Consider the following 12,218-nt stretch of genomic DNA (forward strand, 5'->3'; position numbering starts at 1 on the left):
TACTTTTGGAGTTCTTGGAAGTCTTTCCCCTTAGTTTTTGTCTCCTCACTTTAGTCTGGTGGCTGTTCTTTCTATATATCTATTAACTTACATAGAGTCTTGCTTCATATTTCCTGGCACTAAGTACTATGCATTTCACAAGTAACAAAAGAACATTGTTTTACTACTATGTATGCTTGAAAAAAATAATCACATAAAGCAATCTGTTCTTTTTCCTTCCTTTAATCTTTGTAGATGAAATAGTCTACATATTCCTTACAATTAATAGTTGAATCATTGGCTACTTTTCTAGAAGGCACCTGGTATTCTTTTCTTCTGATATTAAACAGATGGAAAGATGATAATTGAAACTTAGCCCTGCAGCATGTATAATGAAGACTGCTAAAAGCTGTCAGAAACAATCCTTCCTGACCTTGGCAAATCCTTTCAAAAAATTTCTTTGTGAGCTTTTTGTCCTCTTCATCTCCAGGCAAGATCTTTTTTTCCTGGAGAGGAGGAAGATTCACTCTAGACTATGTAATTATTACATTGCGATGCATAAATAGCATTCCAATTCTCTTACATCATAAAAGAATTTTGACTTGTGACTAAATACAAGATTCAAAAAAAAAAAAATAGAAATCACCAAATGGTGGTGTTACCATTGCTCTATGGATTTATTTTTAAAAGACCAAGAGCTATTGAAATGTATAAGGTAAAATGCTTGCTTAAATACTGTGTATTTTAGAATGACTTGCCCGTGTTCTGTTTTGGGGATAGCGGCTTTTATGTTGATTTTGTAGAACGGTGAGGCTTCCCATTTCCCTCTAGTCAGATATTTTTCCATCTCTTAGTCATATCATCATCATCAGCAGCAGCAGCATCACTATTTTTTTTTTTAATTTTTATACTGAGGATTGAACCCTGGGATGCTTAATTGCTGAGCAGTCTTTAAAATTATTCTTTATTTTGAGCTAGGGTCTCACTAAGTTGTGTAGGACCCCACTAAGTTGCTGAGGCTGACTTTGAACTTGTGATCCTCCTGTCTCAGCCTGCTGAACTGCTGAGAAAACAGGCATGTCCCACAATGCCTGGCAGTCCTCACGTTATTAAAACTATTTATATAACAATCCTCTGTATAATTATTGTGAGTGAAATTTTGCTCTAGACTTCAGAGTAACTTTACCTCTTAAATTCTTTGTATAGTAGTCATATTTTAATATCAGTATCTTCCTTTCTACTTACTAATTCTGATACATATCATCCTTTTTATTTATACTTCCAAAGAAAGAATCACAGTTTTTGTTGGTTATCATAGCCAGTAGATTCTAGTGTTTTCTGGGACTCTCCTGGGTAAGTTCATGAAACCTTGAATATATAAGATAAAAAATATATAATAGCTAAGGCAAATGCCAGGAGTATTATATGTACCCTCAAGACTCTCACTTTGACTCATATTAAATTGGATTTGGCTGCTAAAATTTAAGAAATCAGATAGCTTCTGTGCACATTTGGTAAGTTGTTCATGATGCTTTTATAATGGTCTGAGGTACAGTTTGGGTTGGGTGTTTTAGCCATCAGAGTTTTCCATGATCCGTTGCGTGGTCATACTGTTTATATTGGAGTAATTCCATTCTTTAACCTACTATAGATCTTAAAAGGGGGATGATGTCCATTATCCCCTTTATATCTAATTGTTCTGGTATTATTTATTCAGTCTTTAGAGTACAATTGTTAAGGTTTGAGAAATAAGTATAATAGTCATGTTATTCCCATTCTTTTCTTTTATGATTGCTTTTAATAGCATACTACCTTTCTTTACCTCTTCTATCCAGGCTTTCAGGTGTAGCACTCAAAACGGATAGTTTTTCTCTTTAAGGAAAGATCATATACTGGGGGAGAAGTTTTCAAGGTACAATTTGTAATGATTTAATATACTGTCTGTGTGTTATTTGTTTGCTTTTTGCTTTAGGGGTTTGTTTTTGGTTTTGCTTTAAGCATAGCATAATGTCCTAGGTACACTTTTTTTTTTTCTTCAGAGAAATTCTGCTCATTATGGCTACCACTAGCTCATTTAGCACCTTTATGCAAATTAAAGACAAGGACATGCTTAGGGAGCATTGTGACTACTCTTCTTTGGTCAGGTGCCCCTGTGCAGCAAGTAACATGCATGGCATCCATTGACATTCTAAGCTTTGTACTAATTTGGATTTGTTTTGAAGAGTTCATCACAGCAAAAGTAACTCTCAAATATTTTTTAAAATAATTTATTTCTAAAATTCTAAAAGTAAAAATATAGCAGAAGAGGTAAAATAGTGTTTCCTTTGCAGAAAATTGGGTCTTTAATTCAAATATAGTATTATTTAAAAGTTAGTAGTCTGTATTTTTATATAATGCCTTGCATTAAACTTTATTGCCTTTAATAATAGCAAGATATATATATACACATATATATGTATGTATATATATATATATATATACACACACACATATCTATGCACAAATATATATTTATATATTTTATTTATTTTGAATTGAGAAGTATGAGCTTATTTCCCATAACACTTAGAGCTTTCTGATGCCGTAAGTAATGTGTTAGCATGTCATGCATTTACAACTCGAGTATTAACAGTTGTAAAAATCTTATAATTAAACTTTTGGTTTTTCCTACTTCTACAGGTACTTTGGTCTGGAAAACCATATGGTTCATCTCGAAGTATCGTAAGGAAAATTGGTACTAACTTATCTCTGATTCAGTGTCCAAGAGTTCAATTTCAGGTACTATGTTTTACATATTTCATATGTTTTACAAACTTTATATTACCCATTTACATATTTCATGTATTTCTAATTTGTACATTAGAAATATAAATAGGTAAGATGGTTAAAAGTACTTTGTTGTGTTTGAACCTTTTCCCTATTGATATCAGTATTCTTAAAATAAGAGGATTAATAATCAAAGTAGTCTTTCTAATTTTAGTTCCTCTGTGAAATGATTATTCAAGATCTTTAAGACATTTATCCTTCTTAAAAATACTTGTGTGGGTTGGGTGCGGTGGCGCATGCCTGTGATCCCAGCAGCTCAGGAGGCTGAAGCAGGAGGATCTCAAGTGCAAAGCCAGCCTTAGCAACTTAGCAAGGCCCTAAGCAACTAAGTGAGACCCTGTCTCAAAATCTTAAGAAAAAGTGGGGCAGGGTTGGGGATGTAGTTCCATGGTTAAGTGCCCCTGGGTTCAGTCCCTGGTACCAAAAAACAGACAAACATATGTGAAGATTTAGAAGACTAAGATAAGCTATCATTATATATTATTATTATATATTATCCTTAATCTGTTATAGACTAATGATAAGCAATTGCCAGTTCCTAGGTGACTTAATATATAGGCATTCAGTTGCTTAAGTTACCACCATTATTTTCTTTATTGTTAATCTTTTTTCTTTGAACAGGGCAATCATTTAGTTTGTTTTTAGATGTCTCTGTGGATACCTTATAAGTTGCTTTCTTCATCATAGATTTCAAACTCAGCATTAAATATAGGATCCATTACCTTGGCAATGGCAGTATCAAAACAAAGAGATAACTATAGTTTTCTAAATGGAGTAGTAGGTCAAACCCTGACTTAGAAGTGCTCTTTCTTTTGTATTTGTAGTGACCAGGATTGAACCTGCTAGACCAGTGCTCTACCTCTGAGCTACATCCCCAGTCCTTTAGGAGTACTTTGAATGTTCAAATATTAGTATTTTCTTATAGTGCTAAATCAGGAGCAACTCCACTCTTTGCTTGGAGATTTTACTGTTTCTTTCTGATAAGCATTTGTTCTTCATTGTTATTATTGTCAGATCAGGCTGGGCAGGCAGCAACCAAAGGAGGCAGATTTAAAAGGGCCGCTGAACAGGCTTTATTAAGATATCACTCCGGGGCGGAACTCGATCAGACCCACAGAGGGGACAGGGGAAGGGTCTGAGGAGAAACCGCTGGAAGCTCGACCGGACTGGACTTTTGTGGGGCTTACAGCAGGAAGGGAAGGGCTTGGGACAGGAAAGGTGTCTCTAGGGTCCCTTGCCCCCTTGGAGTTGATCAGGGGAGTTGGCTGAACTCCAGGATTGGCCAGGGGGTCATGCTGATTGACAGGCGTTTTCACTGGCATCTGATTGATGTTCTTTTCCGGCCCGGACTGCTTTGTTCTAAGTTGCCACTAAGTCACCACCAAGTCACTGCCACCGACCTAACAATTATAGTGTTAGGCTAACATAGCTTAGCTTTGTTTGTATTTTTCAGTAATTCTGTATGACAGTAATATGACAAAGCATTTCAGTTCAACATATAATAACATGAAGTTTAACATCTCTAAAGCAGAAACATGTGGACATTTGAAAGATATTTAACTCATCATTCAAAAACCTTAAAATGCTCCCTTTATATATTCCTAAGTCAGTATTCGTGGTAGATGGAGGTGTGAATTTGTTTCTAAGTGGTAGCATTTAGTTTTTGTTCAGATTGAATACAAGGTGGTTCAGTCCTTCTTATAAATTGACTGGCTAAACATTTGTGTATCAGTCCCAAAACTGATGGATTGGAACTTAAAAGTAATTTTTATCAAACTCTAGACTTTTTAAAAAAATAATCAAAATGAAGAAATCTGTGGAATTAAATATCTCAGGTAATTTCTTAGGGTTCTGTACATTTAGACCCAAAAGTTCGCCTTATTTGCCAATTTCTTCAAGTAACTATTGTAATAACTAAAGCTTGTTAACTTTTCTCTGATTGCTCAATTCCATTAAAATTTTCTTTCTGGATCCATTGGTATAACTTAGTGGTAAAGTGCTTATCTAATATACTGTGCGATACTGGATTCCAAACAAGCACCACCAAGAAAAAAAATCTGCCTGTTTATGTAAACAAATGCTTTTATGGAAAGCGCAGTCCTTGTCCCCAATGCCAGTCCAATAATGAGGATACAGTTTTGACAAAAAGGAAAAAAGAAGGTTTATTGATTTGCTAGCAAAGGAAAAACACAGGAGACTCCTGTCCCAAAGGCTGTGGTTCTGCCCATCAGCAGGAACAGGGGGTCTTTAAAGAGGTGATTCAAAGGCTATAAGCCACTTGTTCTCTGTTGGAGTTGTAATTCATTTGTTAATTTGGTAGATAGTCATTTCTGAGATCTTCAGGTACAATCCTTAAAGTCTGGATTACCTTGTTTCTGTGGTGGGTTTGTACTCAAGGACAGATAAATCTGCCTAATTAGGGAAGAAAGGTAATCCTGTTTCCCCTGAAATTAGGTAGGGGGAGAGATTAGGGAGGAGCAGGAAGACAGGAAGAGAAAGAAGCATGTCCATTTTAAAAATAAGTTGCAGTGGCAGAGCAGCAAGGACTACATTCAAAGCATTAAGTGGACCACTGTTACGTAACCACCTAGTTGCAGAACTTGCTTTAGCATTTGTGTTCATGTTGCTGGAGACATATTAAAGGACTTGAGACATCAAATATTTTCTGTTGCAATTCAAATCTGCCTTGACAGTTAACTAAAGAGCTATAACCAGGTACTTGTATTGGGAGGATTCTTTTTCCCAGTATTATTATCAGTCACTTAAGAAGGGTATGGTTAGGAAAAAAAAAAGCTAGATTTTTAGTTCAGGAATTCCATTTGAAAAGAGAGTAAATTAACATGAGAAGACTGAGTAAGGTAAAAGAAGCATCATTAGTGTCCTATTTTAAAATGTAGTGGAAGATACAAGTTATTTGTTTAATATCAATATTTAAAGTTTTTTTTAACCTGCTATTTCGATGTGTTAAGTCTGCTATTGTTCCTTTGTATCTGTTTTTTCTTATGACTATCAAAATTCAAAAAAACATAGTTTTTTAAAATACAGATCAATTTAGAGTAATAAAATTGGCAATGCATTTTTGCTATTTCTCTGACTCATTAGGTGCTAATTGATAGGAATATATCTGGGTTATCTAGGAGTCTAACATGGGTAAATAGTAATATAGAAAGTCTGGAACTGAGGAACATAGTGATGGGGTCCACAAGAGTACACTGCATTATAATAAAGCCATACTCAGGAGACAAAGTTGAATTAAACTGAGACTAGGACTTTCACGTGGTCAGTTCAGAGACAGGAATTCGATTTTCAAAACCAGTCTGCTTATAATCCTGGGTGATCTTATTGTCTTTTGGAGGATCCATCTAAAACTTATTTTTTTTCCCACTCCTGCTGACTTTTATCTCCATTCCTTTCATAGTTTACCCACATTATCAGTAACAGCTCAACTCCGTTATTCTCAAAAGAGTTTAACCTCTGAAATCTTAAACTTCAGTATAGTTCTTCTAGACCATAACATTCACTGTGCCAGTTGATCCAGGTAAGACTCCTATATAAATATTAGGCAAGACAGGCATGTTAACTTTGTGTTGTTGTATTAGAGGATATAATACATGAAAGCCATGCATTTAATAACTTGTAGATAGAGAGTGCTCAATAAAAGTGCTGCTGGTGGTGATTTTGTTGGTATTATTATTATTGCCACTTTACAGTTACAGAGCAAATTATCTTATTTGATTGTCTAATTTAACTCCCTGATTTTACAGATTGGATTCTGCAAATTTATAGGTGACAAATCAGAACACAGACCAACAGATTTAGTTATATGTTCATCCAATTAATAAGTAAAGTGACTGTTGTGCTGGAAATAAAATGAGATAATAAATGTGAAAAGCATATAACTGGCATTCAATAAATGTTCTCTGCTGTTATTGGAAGACCTACAATCTTATAGGTTTAATTCACTTCTGTACTTCATTTAGTGAGTACTAGGAATTAGTTGACTATATTACGCTCCAAAACCTGATCTCCAGACTCTTTGCATTTGCTTTAGTTTAGAAAAAATAATTTCCCTTATTCCTTGTATACTTTTCACATATGTGCATTTCAACTTTGGCTTGCAACTATATACTTCTGCAATAAGCCTTTTATACATATTGTGGTATAGTGGTCCCTTGGAGGTAGAAACTCAGATACTAAGACAAAATTAGAATAGGCCCTTCTTTGACTCCTTATTCTAGATTAATGACACCAAAAGAAACTTCAGATGTGGAGGGACCTGCAAAAGCAGTAAACTCTGGAGGAGGGCATGAATGGGGTGCAGAGGTTTTGATTTATAGTGAACTGAATGCATTAATTATCAAAAGCTTTAAAAAATAAATATCTATGCTTAGGCCTCATATTCTAATGTGGTTCTACGTGCCCTTTCTACCTCCTTGCAGAAATTCTTAGGAAGCTCTTAAAACACATTGAAGGCTTACTAAATCTAAATTTCATACATGAATTAAAAAAAAAAAAAAACTATTCAGGAGTTTCTTAAACAGATAAGATTAAGGACCTGAGGCACATACCTTGCTAAAGAAAGGTTGTGTTTTGTTTGTTTTCAAAGTGCTGAGGATTGAACCCAGGGCTTTATCGATGTTGGTCATGTGTTCTACCACTGAGCTACACTCCCAGCCCCTAAAGTTTTCTTTAAAGCAGTAACATAGTCCCTTTTGGTAGTTGTGAAAATCAGTCACTAAAGCCCTTTTGGCATGTTTTATGATTTTTAAAATGTATGAGTTAAAAAAAAAGAAACATGGAATGTAAATATAGTTTATTAGGGTTTTAAATACTGTACTAAAGAAAAAAATTTAAAGCACACACAAAAAGTGACTGTGGGTACTAACAGAGATGTACTTTAGAATAACCTGAGTGGAGATTTGTCAATGTGGTATAAGTAGGTTGAATCCCAACTCTGGAAGACCTCTGGGTAATTTAACTTGGACTACTTTTTCTTTAGTAGTCCTGCCCCAACCTATTGTATTTTGAGAAGTCATTGTTTAAATTGGTGGTGGAGGAGAATGTTCTGTAACCAAACAAATAATGAATGAAATTCCAGATTCCCAGTAAAGTCCCTATACCACAACTAAATCTGGAAGTTAAAATTATGGTAAGTGTACTGGAACAAATTTTATTTTTTAAACAAAAAGGGTTATGACCAGTCTGATCTTCATGAACCAGCACCTTGGGAAGTCATTATTCAGGTTTTTATTTTACTTTGTTTTTTTGTGGTACTCTCACATGCTAGGCAAGTGCTCTACCACTAAGCCACACTCTTAACCCCCAGGTTTTAATCTTATGATTTCTCTTACTTGTAACAGAACAACTCATCAAATACCATCTCTGCTAGGAGCATCTACAGAGTGTGGGGACCTTTCTACTGAAGGATCTGTATATAACCTGTTTACTATTAGACTATTTTTGCAGAAAATCCTAGTCTCTAGTACCAGTGTATTTATTTTAGAAAAAGTCATATGATGACAAAGTTATCTCTTCTAATATTTTTATACTAAGAATTTCAACTCTTGTACATATTTTTTTTTTTTTGACAAGTGATGTCATTTTAATTGTTACACTTACCACTGGAACTAGTAGAGGGAAGGGGAGGGGATAGGGGCAGGGGCAGAGTGTGGGTTCTGGCTTCATGGGCCTAAGAATGCCAAGTCTTGCAGGTACAGCCTCAGGAGCAGCCACAAGAGGTGGCACCAGGCCAGGCTGCAGAGGCTACTCCAGGTGTCAGGCTAGGATTGGGCCCTCCCTGGGAACCCCACTTCCTCAGTTCAGTGTCCCCGGGCTCTGGGGTGGTGTCCATCCGTGGAGGTGCAGTTCAGCAGGCCCAGCCTGGGGACTGGGTCCAGACCAACCAATTCTGCAGGTTAGCACACAATTCCTTCCCATGCTGGTCAGATCACCTCTCAAAAACTCTGGGTAATCTGCCGCCAGATTACCATTTGTACAGTGAGCTATTGCTAACTATAATGGGTTCTGCATCAACCATAGGATGATCAAAGATATTTTTAAAAATTTCATCTGTACAGAACATGTACCTTTTTTCTTATTTTCTACATAATGCAGTATAAACTATTTATATAGCGTTTACATTGTATTAAGTTACATAAGTAATCCAGAGATGATTTAAAGTATACGGGGAGGGGATGTTTTAGGTTATATGCAAATACTATATACTATTTTATACAAGGGACTCAAGCATTGTAGATTTTGGTATGGGTGGAGGGGAAAGTGTCCAGGAAACCAATCCCCCATGGATACTGAGGGATGATTTTATTTTGTTCTAAACATTCTATTAAATGAATTTATTTTCTTCGTACATTATCAGAATATTTTAAATTAACTAAAATTACCATAGTAAGATTCCTAAAATAGAATTGGATTTTGAGTAATGAGTTTTTTCAAATGTTAAGGTGAAATTCTTAAAACCAGTAAAAATATAATGCTACTCTAAATTTTTCTTCACTTTTTCTTTCTTTTCTACTACCATGGCTATAATAGGACAGGACCATGCTGGGAACCATCAGTAAGTTCTGTTCTTTTTCTGACTTCTCAGCAGTCATTCATGCATGTCAGTAATGGTATCTAACTTCCAAGAAATTTTTGCCTTCATTCCTCCTTGCCAGTCCTCACTATCTTGTCTTGTACTTTACAAGTGGATTATCCTGAAAGTTGTCCTTTTCATTTCATTCTTATGTCACCAAAATGGCCTTTAAAAATTTTGGGTGCAGACAGTTTTGTCTTTTGAATGAGGCTGACTTAAATGACAAAACTATTTTGATGAAGGAAGGATGTCAAGTAGAAACGGTACAGACAGATCTTGACAGTATCATTAACCATTTTCATTTCATTGAGTGCATGTTATATACATGGTTTTGTTTCTAAGCATGCTTAATGTTTAAATAAGACTGGAAAGTAAGTCCTTGGAATAGTTATTTTTTTCCAAGTTTATGCAAAAAATAATAGTTCTTGGTTAATGTATGGAGTACAGATATAAAGTTAAGAAATAAATTTGATCTTTAATTATCATTTGAGATCATGAAAATGGGTTAACATATATCTTTGAATATGTATTCTTAAAGTATAAATTTAAAAAATTTATAACTATTTTGGAAGAAAGCAATTTAATACTTTACTGGGAAAGTAAGAAGTATACCAGGGCTGGGGTTGTAGCTCAATGGTAGAGTGCCTGTCTCGAAAGAGTGAAGCACTGGGCTCAATTCTCAGCACCCCATAAAGATAAATAAATAAAAATAAAGATACTGTGTCCAATTACAACTGAAGAAAAAATTTAAAAAGAAAAGTCTTGGGCTGGGAATGTGGCTCAAGCGGTAGCGTGTGGCCTGTGTTCGATCCTCAGCACCACATACCAAAAAAAGACATTGTGTCTGCTGAAAACTAAAAAATAAATATTAAAAAAAAAAAAAAGAAAGAAAGTCTCCCAGTCAAAATGTCTTATCTTTCTACCATCTGGCAAGAATACTGAACAAATTTTATTTTCTAAACAAAACAAAGGATAATGATCAGTCTGATGTTCATGAACTCTAGCACCTTAGGAAGGCACCAAAAGATTTTAAAACTTTCTTTTGGTGCTGGAGTTCATACCTAGGTCCTCTCACAAGTGCCCTACCACTGAGCCACATCCCTAAGCCCCAAGTTTTAATCTTATGACTTTCTTCATTTGTATTAAACAGTCTGTTAAATGCAGTCTTTTCTAAGAGCTTCTGCAGAGTATGGGGACCTTCCTACTGAAGGATCTGCATATAACCCATTTGACACCCTTTTGTTTTAGGTAATAAAGAGAGGAACAGCTTGAATTGTATTGTGATGCACAGTTATGTTACTTAAGTTGTATAAGAAATTCTTATGCTGAATATCTGTTTAGTTATTAACTTGTTTGGATAAATTTCTGGAATACATGGGGAAAAGTATAAAAATCTTTTGGTCTCTGCTGATAAACCTTAAGAAATGTACTTACTGAATTTGATACTTTTTTCTTCTTTTGACAACAATTTATTGCCATTAATTGCAAGATATTAGTATTTTGAAACTTTTTCATCTTTATTCCATTTTTAACTGTTTTTGTTTTGTTTTATTTTTTTGTGGCCAAGGTTAGATTCTTAATCTCAACTCTTAATATATAATATTATATAATATATCTTCTTTTCTTTCGTCTACCTTTCTTCCCCAAAGACTGTAATTTAAAGCATTTTAGATGCTTGATGTTCTCAGTACATTACTGTTAAAATGCCAATTTTTAACAATATTAAGTTGATAATGTTAGGTAATAATGATATCAGAATAAATTCACATACCAACAGCTGCTGTTTTCAAAAAATTTTATTCACAGTGGGGCATGGTGGCACATTTGTGGAATCTCAACCACTTGGGAGACTGAGATGGAGGATCACATGTTCAAGGCCAGCTTCTGCAACTTATCCCTACTCTAAAGAAAAAAAAAATAACAAAGGGCTAGGGATGTAGCTCAGTGTAATACATCCCTGGGATGTTCATTCCCCAGCACCCACTCCCCAAACAAGTTTATTCACAATTTAAAGACTTATTTTTGGTTGTGTATGTGTGCCTGCACGTTTGTTTGGTACTGGGGATTGAACCCAAGGGCACTTAACTACAGAACCACATCCCCAGCCCTTTTTATTTTTTATTTTGAGACAAGGTCTCCATGAATGGCTTTGAACTTGGAATTCTCCTGCTTCAGCCTCCCAGTCACTGGGATTACAGGTGTATGCCATTTTTCCTTTTAAACTTTTAATTACATTAATAGTAATTGTTTACATGGTATATTTGTATTTAAGGAAGAGGCATTAACTAATTATAACTTTCAGAAGTCTGATTTGGCAGTGATAACATTAAAAGGTCTTCAGTAGGGCTGAGAGTATATCCTGTGCTTATTTAGCATACACCCTGGTTTTTTAAAAACGTTTGAATAAAGCATGGATCCCAGTATAACCTTTCTGATAAATGTTAATTAGTAAATCTAGTAAACATCTTTATATTTTTTTTCTTGAGTTTAAAGTATAATGTTTATCCTGTAGGATGAAACATTCCTGTAAGTCTCAGCTAGAAGGCTGAGGCAAGAGGTCCTCAAGTCTGTTGGAGGCTAGCTTGTACAACTTTATGAGACCATATATCAAAATTAAATAAATAAATAAACAAAATAAATTAATAAATAAAATAAAGGGCTGAAGATGTAGCTTAATGGCCTACCATGCTTTTTCTTTCTTTCTTTCTTTTTTTTTTTTTTTTATTACATAGCAGGGATTGAACCCAGGAACATTTAACCACTGAGCCACATGCCAGCCCTTTTTAATATTTTTTAAAAATATTTATTTTTTTAGTTTTTT

The 12,218-nt window shown here is 34.8% G+C and overlaps 1 protein-coding gene across 1 annotated transcript in view; it reads left to right on the forward strand.

Moving 5' to 3' along the window:
* The window catches only part of Mtfr1 (mitochondrial fission regulator 1), a 55,920-nt gene that overhangs the window by 20,493 nt on the left and 23,209 nt on the right, over positions 1 to 12,218 (forward strand). Inside the window, exon 3 of the mRNA XM_026410036.2 lies at positions 2,659 to 2,757. Within this exon, the coding sequence (XP_026265821.2) occupies positions 2,659 to 2,757 (99 nt within the window). The remainder of the gene's footprint in view (positions 1 to 2,658; positions 2,758 to 12,218) is intronic.

This window comes from Urocitellus parryii, chromosome 7 (assembly GCF_045843805.1).
Source record: "Urocitellus parryii isolate mUroPar1 chromosome 7, mUroPar1.hap1, whole genome shotgun sequence".
NCBI lineage: Eukaryota > Metazoa > Chordata > Mammalia > Rodentia > Sciuridae > Urocitellus > Urocitellus parryii.